At 37.9% G+C, this 24,693-nt stretch overlaps 1 protein-coding gene across 7 annotated transcripts in view; it reads right to left on the bottom strand.

The window, feature by feature from the left end:
* Window positions 1-24,693, bottom strand: part of Hecw1 (HECT, C2 and WW domain containing E3 ubiquitin protein ligase 1) — a 293,914-nt gene that overhangs the window by 175,344 nt on the left and 93,877 nt on the right. For 2 of the 7 annotated variants that reach the window (XM_052729794.1, XM_052729796.1), the window contains exon 2: window positions 24,612-24,669. The exons of the other annotated variants lie outside the window; for them this stretch is intronic. In XM_052729794.1, the coding sequence (XP_052585754.1) occupies window positions 24,612-24,638 (27 nt within the window). In that variant the 5' untranslated portion in view covers window positions 24,639-24,669. The remainder of the gene's footprint in view (window positions 1-24,611; window positions 24,670-24,693) is intronic. 7 annotated transcript variants of the gene reach the window in all.

The following is a 24,693-nucleotide window of genomic DNA, read 5'->3' as shown; positions in this document are numbered from 1 at the left end:
TTGCACTATCTGTAAATATTCTTTAGAGTTCTAGCTATGTATAAAAACTGCTGTTATTAAAAAAAACTCAGCTTATTTTATAAGGAAAGGTATGTTTAATAAATTTAAAATGTAAATTGGAATCTTAAAGTAAGTGTGAAGTTCATATGAAAAGCACTCATATGTAAATAAAGCAGAAATAAAATCAGAGCCTTTCAATATTTCAAATTATATTATCTTTAAAAGTACTGCCAATACCTATTCCTCATACTGGATTGCCTTGCCCAGCCTAAATACAAGGGGAGGAACTTAGTCTTACTATAACTTGATAAGCCATGCTTTGCTGATACCCAAGAGAAGCCTGGCCCTCTGAACAGAAACAGAGGGGGAGTGGATGGGGAGGGGGGATGGAGGGGATGGAGGAAGGGAATGAGAGAAGAAGAGGGAGGGGAAACTGCAGTTGGGGTGTAAAATAAAAAAGTTGATTTAAAAAAATAGCATCCTGGGTTTTCTACTCGTCAGATCCAAAATTGTGGGTAAGCCTCTCACCCCTTTCCCTCCCGATTGTCCCCACTAGATAGCATCAACATGTTTGGTTACAGAAAGAAAATACAGTGTTTGTGAATGAATGTATCTCATAAAGTTACTGTTTGATTTATAGCAGGGAGTTGGGGGCCAAAGGTTCTGGATTTCAGTTAGATAGGAAGAATAAGCTCAAGAGACCTGTTTAGCTTACATTTACTATAGATAATAACAACATATTGCAGGCTTAACTCTATTTTGTTTGTTTATTTATTTATTTATTTATTTATTTATTTATTTATTTATTTATTTATTTTAAGTCCTTGAGATAAAGCATTGAAATCACTGTCTGGTGCATGGTAGCCTGTGATTTATGACTCTCTTGCCCCAGCCTTCAGAATAATAGAGTTGTAGGCATTTAACTCTTCATCCAGATTATGTAATTTTCTTTTTAATGCTAGATTTTAAGTGTTCTAATCACAAAAACACAAGATAAGTGTGTGAGGTAACATATATATTCATTAGACCTATATAGCCATTTTGAAATACATGGATATTTCAAAATAAGTACCTAATAAATAAGTTTAATTGTATTTGCAAAGTAAAAAAAATGAATGTTAAAGAGAAAATCATTTCAGCCTCAGAAAGACTATCACCTGTTTCTTAACTATCATGACTGAGGAGCAGGCTAACTTGTTCCTAGCATTAGCCAATGGTTTTCACTGCTGCTGCTTTGCCTCACTCTCTTCTATCCTTCTTATTCCCCAAATAATCAGCAAATACAACCAGTCTTGCCTGCAACGCACAATAGAAGAAACATCAAAGAAAAACACTAGTCAATAATCTTCTGGCTTACAAGAATGATTGCTGACCTGTACACAATACAGAAATTTTATCAAGAGAACTGTTTACTAACCACAAAAATACATTAACCTTCCTGTGCTGATCTGTCTATGGCTAAAATTAGACTCCATCCAACCTCATGTAAGCTTTTGCATCTCTGATCCTGAAAGGTATGATCCTTTATCTATAGGCTATTTGCCAATAAAGCTCATTTATTGTCCCTCTGGGCACTGACTTTACTCAGTGATGGTGAACTGTATTTTCAGAGTTATATAGGATAATCTTTGAAGGGTCTTGGTTGTTGAGGTGGGCTTTGAAGTCATGCATCACACACTCAAATGCTCTTGGAGACTTCATTCCCAGAACACTTCTCTGCTGTAATCATCATGGCCTGAGTTGAAGTGCATCTATGTCTGAAGGACAAGCCAGGTTAGGGGTAGGAAGTCAGTTTTGGAGAAGACTCAGGTAAGAGAAAAGACGGTTTAGTTAACTTGAAAAGCATCTCTCAGAGAGCATGAGTGAAATACATTGCTGAATACAAAATTATCTATTTTCAACAGGGTCCAGCTTTGTGTCTCTTTTGTTTAAATTTAGGATCTCACCTTTATTCATGATTCAATATGATGGAGGCTAAGAGACATTTCACAATATTTAATGTATTATTCTTAATATGATGCTTGTCAGTCTAAATCAATGTTGTCAGGAAGGATTTATATACTTAAATGTTACTAAAATCTCCAAAGAGATTTGTAGATGAATTTCCAAAAGGTCTTATTAAATAAAAAAAACACAGAGCCAGATATAGGGGTGAAAACCTGAGAGATCAGGGAAATAGGGAAAGCCACGGCTAACCTCACCTCACTAACTCCGCAGCTTGCAAATGCTCCTATTACTTCCTGTCTACCCAGGCCTATATGCTTTGCTGTTCTGCCATCTGATTTGCTCTCTGTTCATCTATATCACTTCTTCTTCCTGTCCAGCTTTGTCACTTCCTGTCTGTCTGTACAGACCTCCAGACCTAGTGTTAACTAGTGTTGGAATTTCAGGCGGGTGCCACCACACCTGGCATCTGTTTCCAGTGTGGTCTTGAACTCACAGAGGTCCAGACAGATTCCTGCCTGCCAAGTGATAGGATTAAAGGTGTGTGCTACCATTGCCTGACTTCTTTGTTTACTTATAATAGCTGTTCCTTTTCCTTTGATCTCCAGGCAAGCTTTATTTATTAAAGCACAAATAAAATATCACTACAGAGATTTTATATGGATTATATCTATCAATATATATTATATTAGAAACAAAGACAAAATAGAAATTATTTTTAATTATTCACTTTCTTCATATACTTTGTGAGTTAGGGAGGCCCAACTTATGCTACTAACCCCATCCACTTCTGTCAGAGTGCCCTTGTTCCCATCCCTGGCTCTAGACTCACGCTAGAAGCCCCACCCACCTTTCAATTTTCCTGAAGACATATGTCCCATAACTGCCTTCTAACTCCCACCCCTAAGACCAACACATTAGGTAGGAAATACTAGACTCAAATCACCAACTCCATTAGAATCATTACCTGAAGAAGCTTCCTGACCTCTTCCCTCAGACTCCTGAAAATTAATGGGGAGAACCCTCTGACTACAGAACCACTGCTCCTGTGCTGTGAAACCTCACTTAACCTGAGTTGAGCTGGGCCTACTCCTGAAACGCTATTAGAATCTCAAGACTGAATTGTTTGCTCAAAGACTGAACCTTAAGCCCCACACACCTGGTCAATTTATTCAAAAAGTTGGAGTAAGAGGAACAGCTTCAAGTACCCATTCAACAAAAGAGAGACCAGATTTCCATACTAGGAAAGAGTACCAGTGATGGAACACCAGATGTCTGGGTCTCATCACAATTACACAAAGACAAGTAACCAAAATAACAAGCCTCCACCAAAAATTAATATTCCTATAGTAATGTCCCCCCTGAGAAAGGCAACTTTGATGAAATGTAAGGATGATTTCAAATAGCAACAATAAACAAGATTAAATAACTCAAAGATGATATAAATAAATGCTAGAAAAAAGACTGCAAAAATGCAGACAGTTGAATACATACTGAAAATAATTCAAGATATGGAAACAGAATTTAACAAAGAGACAGAATCCTTCCAAATAAGACAAAATTTAAATAAAACTAAGAAGGAAAAACTCAAAAATCCAAACAAAAATTCCTAAGAAAGCCTTGCCAATACACTGAAGGAAATGGAGAAGAGAATATCAGGACTTAAAGAGAAGTTAGAGTAATTGGATCACTCAATCAAAGAAAATGTCAAATCCCAAAACCAAACCAAAATAACACAAAACAAAACAACAATCAAACAAACAAATGAACAAAAACCCAACCAATAATGGAACATGCAGGAACTCTGGACACTATAAAAAGACCAAACCAATGAATAGGAAATGTAGAAAAAGGAAAAGATATCCAAGTCGGAGGCACAGAAAATATATTTTAAAACTAATAGGAGAAAAACTTTCTAATTTATGAAAAAAATGCCTATCAAGATCCAAGAGGCATACAGAACACCAAATAGACAGGGTCAGAAGAGAAACATCTTGTGCCATATAACATATAAAATATTAAATATGTAGTAAAAAGAAAGTATATTAAAAGTGGCAAGAGAGAAAGATAAACTCACATACAAAAGTTAGCCTGTCAGAATCACAAGATTTTTCAATGGAGACTGTTAAAGCTATAAGGGATTGGATCAATAGTACAGAAGTTTTAAAAGACCAGTAATACCAGCCCAGACTGCTATGTACAGAAAAACTATCAGTCATAATTGAAGGGAAAAAGAAATTATTCCATAATAAAAATATATTTAGAGAATTTATAACCACTAAGCAAGCTCTACAAATGATATAGAAGGAATATTTAAGTTTGAAGGGAAGATTAAATACACACAATAAGGAACAAGGAACAAATAAGCAATTTAAGAAACTGAATCAAAGGAGGTCTAATAGAACACAACAGAAGCCACAAAATGACAGGAATTATACATGTTACTCAATAATCATTCTTAATATTAATGATCTCAACTTCTTAGTAAAGACACAGACTAACAGATTGGACCAGAAAACAGGATTTATCTTTTTGCTGTCTCCAAGAAACGCAACTCACAACCAACAAGAATACCACCTTAGGGTAAAATAATGGAAAGGAATATTGAGAGCAAATACAATCAAGAAACAAAATCAAGAAACACATGTAGATGTTCAAATATCTTACAAAATCAACTTCAGACCAAAACTAATTAGAGGAAATGAAGAATAACTGTTTACCCTCTAAAGGCAAAATTCAACAACAGGATATCAAAATCCTAAACATATATGCACAAAACACAGAAGCACAAATTTTACAAAAGAAAAACTATTAGACTTCAAACAACACTCTACCCTCACCAATAGACAGGTCATCCTGACAAAAACGAAATAGGGAAGCTTGGAATTAAATGGCACTGTGGTGCCTGAATGAGAATGGCCCCCAGAGGCTCATATATTTGAATGCTTGGTCTCTGGTTGATAGAACTGTTTTGGGAGGGTTAGGAGGTATGTTGGTTTTGCTGGAGGAGGTGTGTCACTAGGGTCAGCCTCTGAGGTTTCAAAACCCCACATCAGGCCCAGTCTCTCTCTCTGACTCCTGTTTGTGGCTCAAATGTAAGCTCTCTGCTACTGCTTGAGTGCCTTTCCCCGCACCATGATGTCCATAGACTCACCCTCTGAAACTGTAAACAAGTCCCCAATTAAATGCTTTCCTTCATAAGTTGCCTTGGTCATGGTGTCTCTTCACAGCAATAGAAAAGTAATGAAGACAGAAGTTGGTGCCATGGACTGGTGTATTGCTGTGACAGGCCTGACCATGCTTTGTTTTTCCTTTAGAAATATAGACATTGGCACTTTGGACAAGAAAAGTGGTTGAACTCTATAAGGAGGGCCTTATGGACCATCGTAGTAGGAGCACAGAAGACGGAAGTTCTAAGAGCAATGTGGACTATGGAGGCCCAACTCAAGAGGCTTCAGAGGGGAACAATATCAGCAACTTGGCTAGAGATCATTGTACCATTTTGGCAAAGAATATGGCTGATTTTTGCTTTTGTTCTAAGAATCTGCCTGAGGCTAAACTGAAGAGTTTTGGACTAATTTCACTGGCAAAGGAAACTTCAAGACAACCTAATATTGACTATGTCACAAGGTTATTGCTGATCACTGTTATGCAAAACTTCAATAAAAAAGTGCAAGCAGGGCTAAAAGGAAAACAAAATGCTCAGTTTGAAGAAAAAAGGAGCACCAGGAAATGTAGAGTCAAGTTTTGTGCTCAAAGAGATGAGAAGTGTAAAGAAGGGCCTTATGTGAAATGGAATAAAGGGAGTAATATTCTCAGGGCAAGATTCCAGCCTGCTAATTCTGCAATTTGCAGAAACAAAATGCCTAGGTAATACCCTGCTCCTAAAACAAAGGAAAGCATCAATAAACCAATTATATGCAGAAAAATAGTGTAGATACTCTGAGCCCCTTAAAGAAGCCAGATTACATTTGTTTTTCTCCTATTAAAGTGACTGGACCTTAGAACACTTCTGTGAACATTCTAACCTCTCAACTTGGAATCCTAACACATACACCTACCTTGTATGAACATCTATGACTATTCAGGTAGTGGCACCATCACCCCACAGATCAGTTAAGCCTCAAAGAATAAATGTATGGTGGAGAAATTGAGGCTATGTTCAGTAATAATTATTATAATGAGTTATTGATTTTGAAATGGGAAGAGGGTAGGCATTCCTTTTACTTCTTTGTTTTTCTGTCAATTGTTAATCATTGAAATTAAGCCTTACTTGACATAAATAGAGCCAAAAATGATTTTCAATATATTATCTATTTGTCTAGATAGGCTTGGAGAAATGGAGGAAACTGGGTGAGAAGGGATGAAAAATCAAGTTTTTATTCTAGGCAATATATTTTTAATATAGTATTTTAATTATCACTCCCTTAGTACATTCTAGGCTCATGTGCTACTTACTAATTATTCTAGTATTTCACCATATTACTCACCAGGAGAAATTACTGGCAGTTCATCTTTTATTGGTATATATTTATGTAGCTCAAACTACAATTCTTTTCATACTGTTCAGTAAGACCTCATTTGCTGAACACTGTTTTATGACTCAACCGCTGATTGTTCACATTCACTATTTTACATAGTATGACAAAGCAAATGGCAGTCTTTACCCATTTCCATAAAGACATTAAAAATATTTAGAAGAGATTACTCTAGACCTAGAGTGTGGTGTAACTGAAATAGCAATTGGCCGTATATGAAAATAAGTGAGCCAAAATATAGCTATTTATAGGAGCTAGTGCATAAAATAATGAGTAGGACATGACAAAGATTAAAAAGGTATATTTAGGGATGACAAATATTGGTTTGTTTTATTATCCGCATCTCTTCATATTAAATAATTAAGAGCTATTTGGAAGTACCACTTTTTATCATAAGGAAAATGAGCCCTTCTCTTTTATTGACTAGCTACAAGTCACATTTCAGTGCCCTAAAAAAAAAAATCATTTGTCAAACTTTTTAAACTCCATTTCAGGTAAGACACCCCCTCCAGGCATGTGCTCAAAAAAAAAAAAAGTGTTCCTGTCATTGTATCCATGATGGTTATAACTTTGCAAATTTTCTCTTTCATTAGGAGACAGAGACACTTGGGGCTAATTGGCTCATTATTTCATCTCATGCACTCATCACATTGTCTGGCATAGAGTATCCATTCCATAGATATTTATGAATAAGTAACATGCCAAATAATGTGTATTTGTTAAAAAAAACCATTCTCATGTTATGCAATGGTAAGTAAAATTATTAAATAAAGCAGTGAAATAATTAAAACAGTACTTTGCTTTCCAACTGCTTTTATTTAAAAAGTTTTTGCCTACAAATAGGATTCCAAACACAGAATCAAGGTAAATGGACTGATTCATTGGATTGCAGTAAACATAGACACTGAGCATTTAGATATTCACATTCTTAAATAATACAGAGGTCTGTTTTTTGTTTTTGTTTTGTTTTTAGTGTTACTTTATTTACTGACTAGAATATTGTGATTACTTTTTAAAACTCAGAATGGTAAATTTTTATACTTGAATAGAGTAAATAAATAGTAATTAAAGAAATGAGGAATGATTGTATAGAGACGATCATGTGCAGTCCAGTGAGGAAAGACAAATTAATTCTCTATGAACAATAAGAAATAGAACAGAGAGGAGCCACCAAGTTGGTGACTACTTCAGGCAGTTAACTAAGCACTCTCTTTTCTAGATACCTAAAGGTTTAGGTATGTAAGTGACCTTAGTGGCAACAAGATTACATAGCATAGTTGGATACATGTTTTTCATAAAACCAAACCAAAAAAATAAATAAATAAAACTACCACCACCACCACCAACAACAACAACAAATCGGGTGAGGTTGTCTTCCTAGGTAGGACCAGTGGAGAAAATGATGAAGGGAAATGGCTATTCCATTATGGTAGAGTTGAGAAGCAATTCCTGGCTCCACACACTTTCATATATCATGCTCCAGTGCAAATGCAGGCCTGTCCCTCTTTCTGAGGAATGGTGGGGAGGAAAATAAATTTGTTGAGGTTCCTGTGAATATGATGCTTGTAGACTATATGTTTCATATGAGTGGTTTCTATAGATTTGGTTAAACTCTTTGTCACAACTTACTAAAGAGAGTGTTCATATACAATTTCAGGTATTTCTGGAAGGGCTAAGAAAATAGACAATGCCACCAGGCAGTAATTCCATGAAAAAACACTGAACAACTATAACAATTACAAAAAGAATAAAACCATACAAGTCTTTTACTTGCTTGATTAGAGTTACCCAAGATATTTTATATTGAGACTATATGAAAGGTATTGTTTGCCTGATTTCCTTTTCATTCCTTTTGTCAATTGAATATACAAAGTCTGCTGATTCTTGTGAGTTAATTTTTTATCTAATGACTTTGCTGAAAGTGTTTATTAGCTGTAAGAGTTTCCTAATAGAATTTTTAGGGTCATTTATATATCATATCATATCATATCATATCATATCATATCATATCATATCATATCATATGCAAATAAAGATACTTTGACTTCTTCCTTCCTAATTTGTATCCTTTTGGTCTCCTTCTTTGTCTTATTGTTCTAGCTGACTTCAAGTACTATAATGAATAAGTATGGAGAGAGTAGACGGCCTTGTTTTGTTTTTGATTTTAATAGAATTGTTTTGAGTTTCTCTACATTTAAGTTGATATTGGCTGTGGGCTTGCTGTAAACTGCCTTTATTACTTTTAGTATGTCCCTTGCATCCTTAATCTCTCTAGGACTTTTATCATGAAGGAGTGTTGAAATTTTGCAAAGGCCTTTTCTGCATCTAATGAGATGATCCTCTGTTTTTTGTCTTTTAGTTTGTTTAGAGATACTTGTTCAGCCATGTTCATTGCTGCTCTATTTATAATATCCAGAAATTGGAAATAACCTAGCTATCCCTCAACAGAAGAATGGATAAATGTGGTACATTTATACAAGGGAGTATTACTCAGCTATAAAAAAAAAATGACATCATGAAATTTGCAGGCAAATGGATAAAACTAGAAAAAAATCATCCTGAATAAGGTATCTTAAACCCAGAAAGACAAATATGGCTTGTTTTTGCTTCAATATGGATATTAGCTGTTAAGCAAATCATAACCAAGCTATAATCTATGTAAGTACAGAGAGTAGATATAGATTAAGGGATTGGAGTTAACAGATAGAGCTTGATAGGAAAGGTAAATAGAATAGGTGATTATGGATGGATGGGGGCTACAATGAGAAGATCAGTAGGGGAGGTGGAGAGGAAAGGTTGTTGTGGGAGTGAATACAGGGAGAGACAGCTAAATTAAGGAACATTTGGGGGTAGTATGGAAACCTAATACAGTAGGAACTTCCTAAAATATTTACATATATGAAGACTATCTAAATGAAATCACCAAATAATGGGGAAAGACAGTCCCAACTGGCCATCTCTTGTCACCAAATGAAGCTTCTAGTAGTAGGATTGGATGACATTTAATTGAGTTGTTGGCCAAAGGAGTCCCATTGGAACAACTGTTGGATTCTTGGTCTTTTATTGAATGGACTACAGCCTTTAAACCAGTATAGCAAATCAAGCATGTAAATATGTTCATTTTATCAGTAGTTCTGTTCCTATAGAGAACCCTGACTATTATATTTGAGTTTATACAGTTGATGGGTAACTTAAATGTGCTACATCATCATTGCTGTCACCACTGATATTTGAACAATGATTATGTCAAATACAGCCAGTTGGAACTCTATCTCCTCCATTACTTGGTGATTTCATTTAGAATTCCTCTATATATGTATATGTATACATATATATGGATATATGTATATGTAGCAAAATATTTCCCTTAATACTCTTGTTTAATGAAGAACTCAACAAAGTTGCTCTTTTATTGTTATGGTTTAAATGAAATATCTTCCATAGTTTTAGATTCTTGAACACTGGGTCTTCATCTAGTGGTGCTACTTTTGGAAGTCTATGGATTTTTAGTAACTGTCCAGAAGATGTAGATCACTGGGATGGGGAACTTTTAACTATCTAGCCACTTTTCATTTCATCTTTAGCTCTCTGTTTCCTGACTCACCAACATGTGAGGAGCCTCTGCCATGAGCTCCAGTGATCATCAACTCTGCCATGACTTCCTTACCATGATGGACTGAAATGATGTTGGCATGAATCCTTTACTGTTAAATAGCTTCTAACAGCAACGAGGGAAGTAATAGATACAATTACCACCTTCATTGAAGAAAAGGAGACCCATGGGGCACTATGGATTATTTTTTAAATGCAGATGTCTTGACACAAAGCTTCTGACACAGAATCTCTATAAGTAAATCATGGTAGCTGAAAATTTACTTCCAATCAGTAGGGAATTTTGTTGTGTAGGCAGGATTATGAATGACATGGCTGAGACTTTCCCAAGAAAACATGGGTAGAAGCAGAGTCTACATCAGGTAGGTTAATGGTGAGTTCTTAACAAATTCTGTACTGTCTTACTAGAAATTCAAAGTCTATACAATTAAATACCAATCACCTTTCTTAACTTTGGTTTTTTTCCACATTCTACTGTTAAACTGTAGTGTGAGTTTACTTTTCCACTTATGACTATTTATTTAGGAGCTTATGATTATTGAATTTTTCCATCGATATTACAGTGCTAATAGCATGGTAAAATATAGCCAAACAGTCTTACTACCAAATATAAAAGTTTATAACCTGAATGTCTGACTTTGGGAACTTGTAACCAATAGTCAGAGAACACTCCTAGTAGACTGGTGATAGAAGTTTTATGGCAGACATTGTCTGAACACAGGGAAAGCCAGTAAACAGAATGACATTGGTCGTAAACAGCTACTTTTCCAATTCAAATGTCCACATTAGTTTCCTAAAGTCTTATTAAATTGTAGATAGTAATTTAGGATTGCTGGTTTTGTATTCATGAGTCAGTGTTTCCAACCCTTCCTTAGTTTTCACCTGACGCAAAAGATGTTGGGTCTCGAATGTAGTAACATAGGACAAGAGCAGCTGTAGAGAAACTCATCCTCAGAAAAATTAAGCATTGCATTGGGAGGGAGGGCAAACATTTTCTCAGTGATAGGTGCAGTGACTGGGGAAAAAGTTCAGAAGATACTCGGGTGTACGTCTGAAATAAAGAAAAACATGCAATAGGAAGAAAGCATTGCAAAGAATCTATTCAGTATGGAATAGGGAAAGCTGATGAAGTAAAACTAGAATTAAGCATTGCTTAGAATAGACTTATCAAAATGCAGCAATGATAGCAATGTGCCACTGGAAATATTCAGTATGTTAGATCAAGTCAGCTAACACTAGACCAACATTGTTTGAACTAGCTGAAATATGCTGGATGCTGGAATACTTGTAATGTGAGCCCAGGGTGCCAAAGAATATATCCTAGGGAGCACGGAGTCTAGCTTAGATGACAGTGCACTGGTGATTGCTGTGATCATATTCTCATCTGTCAAGTAATAACATTGGACACTGAAAAGCCATGTAAAAATGAGACAAACAGTAATTGGAATATCATAATGTTATTTAGCTAATTACATTGAGAAAAGGAGACTAAGAATAATTTTAAAGATAAAATTGTACCAGAAAGATGAAATAACCACAGAACAGGCTGAAATTTTAATGAAGTAGGAGTATAATGAACCTGTATCTCCAGGAGCATAATTTATTTTTAGATCTGCAATGGTGGAGAGTAGGAATAAATAAAATTTTATAAATCCACACTGAATCTCCTGTCCCATTAAGGGCTGTAAAAACAACAGTGATTACAAAAACAAGGCTCCTTTTTTTTAAATCCAGAAAACGTAGCCTATGGTTGTGATAACTTGGCACCTTACAGCTCCTTGCAACCCTCAAGGAGAGTCAAGCCTCTAAAACATGATTGGAAGACAGATTCAGAAGAGAAGAAAATCCATGAAGAACTTCTATTAAAGAAGAGACCTATACTGGCTCACTGTGCAGATGGAGGAAATCAATTATTGTAGAGATGGCATCAAAATAGACAAGGGTCACCTTCTGAGGCCAACAGGGAGGTGAGGTCATAGGAACAGAGACTTCTAAAACTCCAATAATTCTCTGTATCAGATACTTTTCTATTACTGTGATAAAAATACCTTGACCAAGATTTACAGAAAAGAGTTAATTTGGTTGATGGCTCCTGAGGGATAAGAGTTCATCATGGTGATGAGGCATAGCAGTTAGAGCAGGAAACTGTAAGATCACATTTTCAACCAGAAACACAGAGCAGAAAGAGAACTGGAAGTGGGATGAAACTATGAACTCAAAGGCTGCCTTCACTGACATATTTCCTCCAGCAAGGCTGCACCACCTCCCCAAACAGCACCACCAACTGAAGACCAGATGTTCAGATATCTGGGACAACTGATACATTATCATTCAAACCCCCATATCCTCTAAGCTCACAAGGTCCTCCAGCCTCAGCTTCTGCCAATCTTGGTAAAAAAAAAAAATGGTTACAAGAGCTTTCTTTTTTTTTCCCTGAAAGAAACCAAGATTTTAAATTGTATTAAAAATTTTCCTTTCAATAAGAAAAACATCAAGCAAATGGAATCTCAAAAACCTCACTAGCCCAAGTAAAATTACCCCACTGAGATGAACACAGACTTGGTAAACACAAGGCTGTATTTTTATGCAGTATCAGAGGGACCATGGGTCTGCCTTACTTTTTCTCTTTAGTGCTTCCAGTTCTTACAAAATGTTCTATCCTGTTTATTCTAAAATGCTCTAACACCTTTCCCTCAGTAGAATGAAATCCCTACTAAGCAGGGACCTGTTTGCCTAAAGCTGTATCTTCAATACCTTGACTATGTGTAATACAAAGGAAACACTGAATAAGTAGTTTCTGGATGAATAATGAGTGATTGGTTCATGCCTCAATCCAAATAATATAAGATGAACTGAGCTGTGACACAGGATCTTGATTCCAGGGTATGATGCCTAATTCTTATTAGTTCATGAGGTTTCTTTGGGCCAAGTCAGTCTCTATCTGGACATTTAAATAATAAAATATTCCTAAATCTTTTACTTTGCACATCTGGATTTTTAAAAATTCATCAAGAGAAAAGGGGAAATAAATACACACCAATTCATGGCATGTACTCTCTGATGATCATGTAAACAGTTGGTTGTTATCTGAAGCAGTGTAAAAAGACTCTGCATCAAGGAAGCGTGGTTGTATATGTTAACTCAGCAGTGACATACAGTGATAAACTGAGATGATGTAGAATATTAGCAAGGCTCCATTCTCTAAGAATTCTGCATAATGCACATGGGCACTAGAGGAAAACAAACAAACAAAAACCATGCAAAGGAACATTTAATTATTTCTAACAAAGGAAAAAGCGGAGCTTAAACTCAACAGTACAAGAAAAGAGGCATCTGTGACTGCCTATAGGGATGGAATTCCTTTGCCTGAACAAAATAATTCATTCTACAATGCTTACACAAAACACTTAGTTGACACACATGATACTACATGCTGCCATGAGGAAATAGTTATGCCATGTGCACAGCTTGGTTAAAATCAAGCCTTGAGTTCCACACACAAGTCCCTCCCTCTACCTTCTCTGGTTTTAGACAGAAGTACAATTTCTTCTAAGTGAGAAAAGATATACATGTTTAAGGACAGCCAAGGCCTTTTATAAAAGCATTTACTTAGAAAGAAAGTGATAGATTTTTGTGTCTCAACAAGACAGCTTTGTAGAGAACAGGGTAAGAAGTTGTTCAAGGGCTATGGCCTTGATAGTAGCTCTGGTTCTGGTCTTCTAGGGGTGCTGCATCAGAATGACACTCTTGAACAGTTACTAGGACAGGCTGTAAGCAAGTTAGCAAAAAAACTGTTTATCTTTGCGCCGAGAATGCTGCTTCCTATTGAGAAATTACTAGTGGCGAAGTTACCTAGACATCAGGCAGTAGCCAAGGTTCCCTATGTGATACAAGGTATGGGGAAACTGGCAAAGAGTCACACCTATCACCTGTTTGGCAGAAGGCAAACAGCCCCTAGGTTCTTACCTAGGATTATGGGTCTACTTGTGATGCCCTAGTCAGCCAAGGGCATAACTCAACTGGCTCCCTGATAGGACTGCTGGGCAACACTATTCATTTCCTCTGGTCTGGAAAAGTGATAGAGTGGGTCAGAAAAGGAGAACAATACTCCTTTTAAGAGACATTCCAAATCAAATGTAGAGAATTAAGCCTGTAAGCCACTCTAAGAAATGTATAAACACACACACACACACACACACACACACACACACACACACACACACACACACAATTGGGTCCTCACAACGGTCCTAAGCACACCCGTGTCTATCATACTCATTCTGCTGGGAAACTAAACAGCTAAGTTCATATATCCAGGATAAAAACCAGTGACTCCAAACCAAGGGACATTACCTGGTGTCTCAGGACCCAGAGAACACCTATACCTGTAAGCTAATGGAAGACCTCAAACTTCTCTTCAAAAAACAAAGATAAGAAACACACTAATGATTGTTGACTCCTACATCCTAAAATACCCCTTGCTTGGCTCATCTTGCTTTTCTCTATAGAAATAATAATCCTAGACCCATACATGAGACCCTGTAAGCTCTCAGCAGAATGAGACCATTTTTACCACCCAAATAAAAAACAACACAACGCTGCCTATCCTGGTTTTACTCCTCTCCACTTTCTTAAGCATTAAGACATCTAAGTGTTGCCATCTTAAACAAGGTAGCTGACTTCACTAACTCTTCTCATTGCTGGATTTGTTCCACGCTACAATTACATTTTTTTGACACTTTCTAATAAATATAGAGGAAATGGCTCACAGTATGTTTTTGTATGCAGTTTTTAAATATATTCAGAATACTGAGATCATTAGCCTTATGTTTCAGGGGCTTTGTTTTTTAAGACTTACTTTCTTTTCATTTGTGAGTATGCATGTGTTTGTTTCTGCCATGTGTTTGTGGGTGCCCATGGAGGCAAGAAGAATGTCAGGTCCCATGAAGCTGCATTTACAGGTGGTTGTGGGTCACCCAACTCTTAAAAAACAAACAAACAATTCAAAGGATCACATCTTGGTGCACAAGGATGGTTCTTCTGGAACTAGCATGGCTGTGGTTTTCCTGGTCATCACCCTTTCTAGGATTACTGATTTCCATATTTATGTATTGATACCAAAATTTTGGATTTTTTAATCTTGTAAAAATCTGTGTCCTCTAAGATATGTGACCATTTCAAACTAAAGTCGTTAGGATACAGAAATCCCATCTGACTCAATACAAGAAATCTAACTCCTCCTTTCTAATCAATAAAGTAGGGAGAGTCTTGTGGTAGTCTTAGGCAAAAGCCACACCCTTTATCAACTTGGACACAGTTACTGAAGACAGATTGCCCATCATACTTTTCATCCTCCAAAAGATTTTGGGATTTACGTCTCTTAGGGGACAGTTATGGCAGGAGAAAGGGATTGGAGACAGAAGTGTCAAGATTAGCGTATGAAAGAAGCCACTTGGCAGAGGAAGACCAGATTCCCTTCTCCACCTGGGTTATATACAATAGAGTATGCCTGAAAACCACAAATAACAGCAAACAAAACTGGTGACATACAAATGTGGGCTACTGGGTGTTGTGTTATTCGAGGGTAATTAATCTCCTGGGCTACTCCTTTTGGAACAGATAATCCACTTCCTACTCTCTTTTCATTCTCATCTCAGGAGTTATTTCCTTTCTTAATAACTGTCTCTATTATTATTTCTAAGCCTGTGCCCAGTGTTTGAGTCATAAGAGCCTGAAAATTTCATCAGATGTCCTGAGGCTCAGATCTAGGCCTGTGTCAGTTCGGTCTTACGATCTGAGAGATTGTAGTAAACTTCTGCTGTTGGTGCCAGTTGAAAGGAACGTATGTTTGAAACACTTGTCATCTTGAAGACTTTGTTGAGCACCATTTGATAACATGACCATACATTTCAGATTTTGTGTAACAGAGTGCTTACTGCTTGCTTTTCTGAATAGCTTTGTTTGGCATTCATCTTTAGATTTGGGGTTCAACTTTATTTCTACATTTTAGGTGTAAAGGCCACTTGAAATGATCTTGGACCACTCTACAGTACCAGAGACTAGTATTAGATGCTGCCTCTGTCATGCTGAGAACACAAATATTCAGGAGCTGGGAATTTGGCTCATTGGTAGAGAACTTGCCTAGCACAGGAAGAGTCTTGGGTTGGATCCCGGTCACTGAAGAGACAGAGACAGGCAGAAGGGGCAAGGGTGGGGGGCACTTGAGAAACCTCTATTGTAACTTCTCTAGGAATGGTAAATGAGAAGCCTGTGCTACTTTGGCTGTTTCTGGGGAGAATTTCTACTAATCAGCCCCTTTCAAGTGTTAATTCTGGAAACTGAGGCTGAAAGCACTTGCTGCTGGTTTACAAATAAGATAGCAAGCAAAACTGATACGATCTTAATTTGTTTTATTGTGTCATAAATATAGAGTTCAGATCTGTTCAAAGGTGTGACAAATTGACACTGTCTTACCTTATAAACCTACATACCCTTAACTTCTTAAAATCTATTAAATTGTATATCTGAGTTAATTAAGCATGTCTCATAAAATACTAAAATGCATCGGATATTATATACCATTAAAAGATACATCATCTTTGAAGCAAATAATTTATAGTGATAGTAAATATCTAAAAATATTTTACTAAAAAGTACAGTTTATTCATATAAAACATCATCTGTCTGTTGAGTTGTAAGACAAAATGTTAAATTACAAAGCTCTATATTGGTTGTATAGATTTTAATAAGGACTTTCTTCTAAAATAGTTTATAAAAAGAAAATAATTATAGTCATTTGTTTTTTTTCCCCAAAAAGTGACAGGTAAAAGAAACAAGGAATTGTAAATCCCAATGGGTGTCCCTGAACCCTAGCATCCACCAGGAAATCCCAATGGGTGCCTCTGAACCGCAGCATCCATCAGGAAATCCCAATGGATGCCCCTGAACCCCAGCATCCACCAGGAAATCTCAGTGGGTGCCCCTGAACCCCGGCATCCACCAGGAACAGTTGGTGAGCCAGCTGGGAGTAACCTCTCTAACCTCTTAAACTTTCTGCTCATTTGTGGGTGTGCCCAACAGGAGCTGCATGCACGTGTTGAGTATATAAGAGACAGACATTATGGTTGGTACATACAGCTTGAAGACTCCCATGGTGGAATACTCTGATCATAAGCTTAGGTTGGAAACATAGACAAGACGGACAGACACACATGCTCATGCATCATGGCATACTTCAAAATCATGCATCACCCACATTCACATTCCACAGCAGCTCCCGGAAGGACTAAAACTTCAAGTTAGCCAAGGATGTTTGGCTCTCCCCTTTTCCCATGAGCTGTGCTTTTCTCAGCAGCTCTTTATTCCTTTGCTTCCTCCTTCTACCTTCCCCGAGACCTGTAAGGACTGCAGACTCGGGCATGGAGAGATGGTCTAGTCCTAGTGGTATGATTTTTTTTCACCCCTAAACACGAGGAAAAAACAAACAAACAAACCACTTCCCTATTTGTCCTTTTAATGTGTATGGCAATCCAGACAAAGACCAGAATATTCATGAAGGCAGGCCGCTTTTTTTAAATAAGAAACCAAAAGCTTTTTTTTTTAATAAGAAAGAGACATTTTATTTATTTATTTATTTATTTATTTATTTATTTATTTATTTATTTATTTATTTATTTGTTACCAATGTCAAATAAATAACTTCAGAGATGCTTGTAGTAGGAATTTGTATCCCAGTATTGCAGGCCTTGGTCTCTGGAGAGACAATGAAAATGGATAAATAAGACTGGAGGATTGGGGTCTCAAACCAGTGTTCTAACCCTCCAGTGTGTTACACTCAGTTCAGCATGGATCTTGGGGATGCTCCAAGCATCAGGGACTCCTGAGGACTTCTCATGGCTGAGAGGGATTCTTCCTGCACTCCAGAGGCCCTCTGTTTCTTGTCTCTACCCCTTGCACTTCATGCTACAGTACAGGACTGGAGTTTCAATCTAAAAGGGAAAAGGCTAATATTGTATTTTGAAATCATCTAGCCCCAGTACAGTTCAGTTAATGGGAGGTTTGGCCAAAGGGTAGAAAGGCCTATACTTGGTCCTACTCTTTGCATACACTAAGAGAAACAGGATCTAGGAGGAAGCTAGTAGATACACAAATGGATTAGTTTCCCCAAATCCCATTAGCCATTTACCCAGCATGCAGACTGTCCTAGATAAGGAACATATTTCTTATGATTGCAATATCTCAGCAGGGAACCATAGATGCGACCTGGTGGTAGAGTGTCTCTTCACATGAATAAAATACGGTATTGTTAACAATACAATAAGAACAAGGAGGCTCTCAAGGAAAGGAAGAAAATTCTGCCCTATTTCTTAACAGGTTAGATGAGTCCTTTAGAAAATGGAGGTTATCTCAGCAGGCCACCTTCTAGTGTTTATCACTTAGAAAGGGAAAAAAGTATTACCTTAAGTCTGCACAACAAACCTCAGATTTCAATGTTTTGTTTTTACTGAGTATCTAATTGAACCTACCAGTGATTAGTTTAGGCTCTGTGACTTTACATCTAGTTTTCTATTTAGTTCTAGGAAGTGTCCTGTCTTAGAAGTGCAGGGTGTGGATTAAGAATTGCTTAATGCTGTAGAAGAAATAATCACATCAAGAGTCTAACTAAAATCCTGGAAACCTGTGGCCTCAGGCTCTAGCAGGACCAGAGACCACTGGGCATTCAGCCCTCTGGGGTCAAAGAGGACAGAGCATATAGCCAGCCAATACTGGCTGCTCGGGACTCTGGCTTCAGCAGGATGATAAGCATAAATTAAAACTACAAAAATCTCTGATTTTCACATCTAATTTTATATATGGCTATATGTATACATGCATTGTCTATAATGTGGAAATGTTTTTGCCTCATTTATATGGTACCAATTACTTTATAAATGAGTGGTCACATAAATTAAGATTGTTAAATTAACTCCAGTTCCTTTTAGCTCACAATAGAAGTTTTAGAGTAGTCTCCACAGATTAAGCTTAGGCAAGAGTCCCAATATGCCAATCAAGGAGAATAGCTTATGTTTCTTGATACTCTGAAACATGTAGCTAATCAGTATGCTCATAAACTACAGCACCTACAGAAATACTTGTCAAAGATATACACATCTTTTGATGTTTGATGACACTTTCTCAGAGTGGACAGAGGCCTGCATTATGCTAACTAAAATAGCTAAAATATTATGATTTGAAACATGATTTCTATATTTTGAGTCATCACTGCCTTAAAAACATCTTAAATACAGGTTGCTGATACCTGAGAACTGTTGAAAGGCTTAAAAATTTGCTTCAAGGGGTTAGAGAGGTGGCTCAGAAGTTAAGAGCATTCACTACTCATGCAGAGGACCAGATTTGGCTCTCAGCACCCACATAGCAGTTCACAACCACCTGTAAGTCCAGGCCCAGGGAGTCTATGCCATCTTCTGGCCTCCCCAGGCTATGTGGTATCTGTAATATTCATACAGATTCTCACATATATGTATAAGTAAAAATATTTTGAAAGATCATTAAAAACTCTCTTCAAACAATAAAAACAGTCTTAACTTCTTAAATGCATAGATAAGTCATATTTATAAATATATCAGTAGCTATAGCATTGATTTATGCTTTTATTTTCTTTACTATTTCTTTTAGCACAATTGGTATAATACAAACTTGGTGATTATAATCTCATACTATTTTCTTTTTAAATCTATTCTACCATTCATAACAGGAATTCTTCTTGGAATCCTTTGTGCTACACACTTAATATATAACCACAAGTATTTATTTTTCAAGGTTACTCACTCCTGAGAACAAGGTAGGATTATGTCCTGCTATAATATAGGGTCATGGCTTTCCTGGCTTTTAAGCTTTGGGGGACCATTGGTTGGTACAATGATGTTATTCTTGCTTAGAGCTTGTGTTTTTAATCTTGAAAAATTGAAGTCTTTTGAGATAGAGCAGTTGGAGAATAAATTCCTTGTGATACAAGGATTCCAGTTCCCATATAGCAGACCCAAATAGTCCATTCTAGTCTCTAGATAGACTAGAGAGAGTTTTATGGTCCTTTTTAGGCAAGGTCAACAACTAAACAGCAAGAAGTAGACAGAAGTAGGTATCATTCTTCAGTTCCTCATGAGATTTCTGGAACCACAGCTCTCAGGAATGAATTGAGGCAGGATAGTAAAAAGAGCAGTACAAATGGTCTTACAAAAATGGCAATAAAATTAATATGTGAAAGACATAATTTTGCAGAGGAGAAGATTGCAACGCACGCCCACCTTCACAAATACCCATACCAAGAAAGCTGATACTGGCAAACAACCCACAATGGTCTCAGTCTTTTGTAAAGAAGTTCACTGAGCCTCTAACTTTTCTCTTTCCTCTGGAGCACTTTCCAATCTTTGGAAGTGTACGATTTCTTAATAAACCATTTCTTCTATAACTGTGTGTCTCCTCTATTCTATGTTCTAGACAAAACAATCTAGTATCGAGGCAGCAGCCCTCCCCACCCCCTATACTCACTGAAACCAAAACTAAGATGGTGGGTTACTGACTTGAATGCCCTACAACAGGGGAAACACCCGAAAGGTGCTATTTGATGCTTTATAAAGGCTTTTCTTTGTAGCTTGACAGTCAAAGCGCAGATGAAAAGCTCAGGGGGACTAAAAAGACTGGTGTGTTCTGCAATGGGGAAAATTTAGCCCAAGTTAATCTCTTTCTCACTGAGGGAGACTGGGGAGAAGCTGAGTGAAAGGACCAGGATAAGGCCTCTGACCGACTCTGATATGGTAATGTCACAGGGGAGGTGGAACAGCAAATATTCTCGATAAGATGGGGTACTTATATGTTTAGCCTGTCCTTGGATGTTGAGTAGTACAGGCTTATGTACAAATTCAGTTTCCTGAACCTAACACATATATGCTCATTCTCTAGGTGTGTTAGTCATAGATTTTTTTGTTTGTTTTTTTGTTTTTTTCAAGACAAGGTTTCTCTGTGTAGTTTTGGTGCCTGTCCTGGATCTCGCTCTGTAGACCAGGCTGGCCTCAAGCTCACAGAGATCTGCCTGGTTCTGCCTCCTAAGTGCTGGGATTAATGGCGTGCGCCACGACCGCCTGGCAGCTTTTTTTTTTCTCATGCAATAGCCAACTTTATTCAGAGCATCAGACAATTTATACTCTGTGGTTTAAGAAGAATCACATGAGTAAAGTGTACAATCATAAGGACAAGGTACACATGGCAAAAACAGATTTTTTTCATAGAGGCATATAAACAGTTAACAATAGCCAGTTGTAAGGAATAATTTCAAAGTAAACTTACTCCTATCTGCTATACCTGGGAGGAGCATGAAAACATATTCCAAGAAGAAGGTGAGATCACAAGGCTCTTATTTTGTTTTCTTGGCGTGTTCTCACAAGCACTCAGAATTCTCTCACACAACTCTGTTCTTGGGCCATGTGCCAACAAGTAGGGTGCTATTTTTAGAATTTGTTTTAGTTTTGATATAAACTCTAAATTTTTTAAAAAATTAATTCCTTATTTTTAGCATTTCATTTTAACCCATATGTAGTTTTTGTAGCGCTCTTATTACAAAACCATTTTAATCAGTTTTTTGAAGCAGGTAATTTTCATTTTAATCAAGAAGGCTGCCCATTTGTGATCTTTAAAAATTTAACTGCCTAGGACTTGGTTAAACATGAAAAATAAACTAGTTTGGAGGTAGTGAATGTTCCCTACTGAGGGAGCCCTAAAGCCAGGCTACAATCCACAACCCCAGAGAGGTTAGGTAATAAGAAGGGCCTCCAAGAGGGATACATGGACTTCCCTGGGAAGAGGAAATAGAATGGATCTCCTGGGGCGGAGGGGTGGGAGTGGGGGGAATGGGAGTGTGAGGGATCCAGATGGGCGAGTTGGGGCAGGATGGAGGGAGAGAGCAATGAAAGAGCTGCCTGATTGTGTGTATGTGTGGGGGGGTGCATTTCAGGGCTAGGGAGAAACCTGGTGCCAGGGAAACTCGCAGGAATACACAAGGATGACCCTAGCTAAGACTCCTAGCAATAATGGAGAGAGTGCCTGAACTGGCCATCTCCTGTAATTAAACTGGTGACTACCCTAATTATCATCAGGGAGGCTTCATCCAGAAAATGATGGAAGCAGATGCAGAGATCCACAGCCAAGCACTGAGAGAGCTCCAGAAGTCCTGTTGAAGAGAGTGGGGACGGATTTATGAACCAGGGGGGTCAAGCTCATGGTGGGGGAACCCACAGAGACAGCTGACCTGAGGTCCCGGGAGCTCACAGGCTCTGGACCAACAGCTAGGGAGCCTGCATGGGACCTACCTAGGCCCATGTGTGTGACAGTTGTGTGGCTTGTTTGTAAGGCTTCTAACAGTGAGATCAGGACCTGTCCTTGGTGCTTGAGCTGGCTTTTGGGAACCTATTCCCTATGTGGGGTTGCCTTGCCAGTCTTGATACAGCGGAAGGAACTTGGTCTTTCCTCAACTTGATGTGTCATGCTTTGTTGATGCCCATGGGAGGCCTGCCCCTTTCTGAGTGGAGACAGAGGAGGAGTGGATGGGGAGCAGGGTAGATAGGAGGTGGAGGAGGGAACTAGAGGAGAGGAGGAAGGGGAAACTCCGGTCAGTATGTAAAATAAATGAAAAATTAATAATAAAAAAGTAATTCTAATCCAAAACATACCTACCTCCCCTAGCTAACACAGATGGTAATTTTTCTCAGCATAAAGAGAGAGAGAGAGAGAGAGAGAGAGAGAGAGAGAGAGAGAGAGAGAGAGAGAATGAAAATGAATAAGGATCAAGGAACAAGGGTTCCAAAGAGGAAGATTGTTTGGAGATAAGCAACATCTAGAACTTAAGGTGTGAATGTTTTACCCTGTATTTAGAAGAACAAAAGATCTAACTAAAGATAACTTGGCTTTAGGGTTCCCTCAGTAGTCATTCTTTCTAATGAAGAAAGTTGCTATTTGTATGATACAGCAGCAATGTTCTGTTGCAGAAGAAAACCACCTTTGTGTGAGTATAACCTCACAATCTTGCTAGTGTCACAAACCAACACACATTGAACAACAAGGGGCTTTATTCTTTTTCCTACATGGTTAATTCAAGAACTAGCTAAATACAAATGGTTGTACTTAGTAAATTTCCAAAGTAATATGCAATGTAAGCATTTATTTTTTTTTAAACAAAGATTCTCTTTATGTCTGACTGTAGAACTATTAGGGACCGTGTAGTTAGGAATTCCAGTTCAGATATGTGGGCCAAGTTGAAGCACCACTTCTCACTCACCAACTGAGACTTTGCAGCATCCATTCCAGCCTGAGTAACCCAGCTCCTTTTCATATGAATCAGGAACAATAATCTCATCTACCTCTCAGGAAGTGACCTCATAGGGAAAACATGCAGTGTAAATTATGACACACTTTTTTCCTGAAAACCAAAGCTATTACCACAAGTAAGTGACTGTCTTGAGTAACTGTCCTCCAAACCAAGCAACCACCATCTTGGGAAATTCATCTGTACCCCTCTGCCTTGCAAGAGATCATCCAAGCCATTCTTGTTGATTGTTTGAACCCCAGCAGAGAGGGCAGAGTGGGCCATGAGATTCTCACCTGAGTATCCAGCCATACTTGGTAACTTAAGCAGCCTGGGAGAGGGCCAGAGTCTATAAAGGCCAGAACTGACTAGAGAAGTTGGGCTCCATCTATGCTGATGGGGGAAGGGGCTCATCCCTGCTGGATAAGGTTTTTCAGGTGCAACCTGTTGGGGGGAAGGAGTGCCTCTACTCCAATAAGTAATTCGTCCTCACCTAGGCTCCCTGAGAAAGCCCAATAAATTCATTGGTTCCCAGAGCGAAATTTGCAGAATCAAGTCTGTGTTTGTAATTGGGACCTCAGGAGAAGGGATAGACATTGGTTAGACTTTCCCTGGGAAGGAATTTTAGGAACAATGGCACAGGAAAAGGAAAAGGAGGGGATTTGGCAGGAATTATGAGAGAAGTTGGTTGAAAGCATCTTCCATGAAAAGTCTTTAGAAACAAGAGCAATTGCCATATATCCTTCCAGAGTCCCTGACTCTGAATGAAGAAAATGCATTGTTCTTACCCCAAGGCATATAGCCAGTACCCATATTAACTGTCACATAATTACCTATGGCTCTTGAATATAATTTTTAAAGGATCATCATAGTGCATTTGATTACATATAAAAATTTACTTGTGACAATGGTACATACACATCACACAAGAAGGACTTGACATGCAAATAACATCATCTCAAAATGGAGCACAGTTGGATTCTTGGGGGATGCAGGTCATGGAAGGGATGGGTGAGAGATCTCAAATGTTGAGACTGCACTTGAGAAAATTCTGGGCTGGGCAGCTTCAATAGTTTCTGGGCTCAGGCACATTCCATTATGAGTGGAAGGGATTATAATGGAATGACATGGATGGTTTCTTATAATCAGAAAAGCACACTGACCTTCACACTACACAGGTGCAGCAGCATAATGAACCACCACGTGTATGCGCATCAATTCCTGGGAAAGAGTCCAACGAGGTTA

Source organism: Peromyscus californicus, unplaced genomic scaffold, assembly GCF_007827085.1.
Source record: "Peromyscus californicus insignis strain IS unplaced genomic scaffold, ASM782708v3 Scaffold_8__1_contigs__length_139910024, whole genome shotgun sequence".
NCBI classification, from domain to species: domain Eukaryota; kingdom Metazoa; phylum Chordata; class Mammalia; order Rodentia; family Cricetidae; genus Peromyscus; species Peromyscus californicus.
Note: the sequence above shows the minus strand (reverse complement) of the source record. Positions and strands in the feature narration are given on the sequence as shown.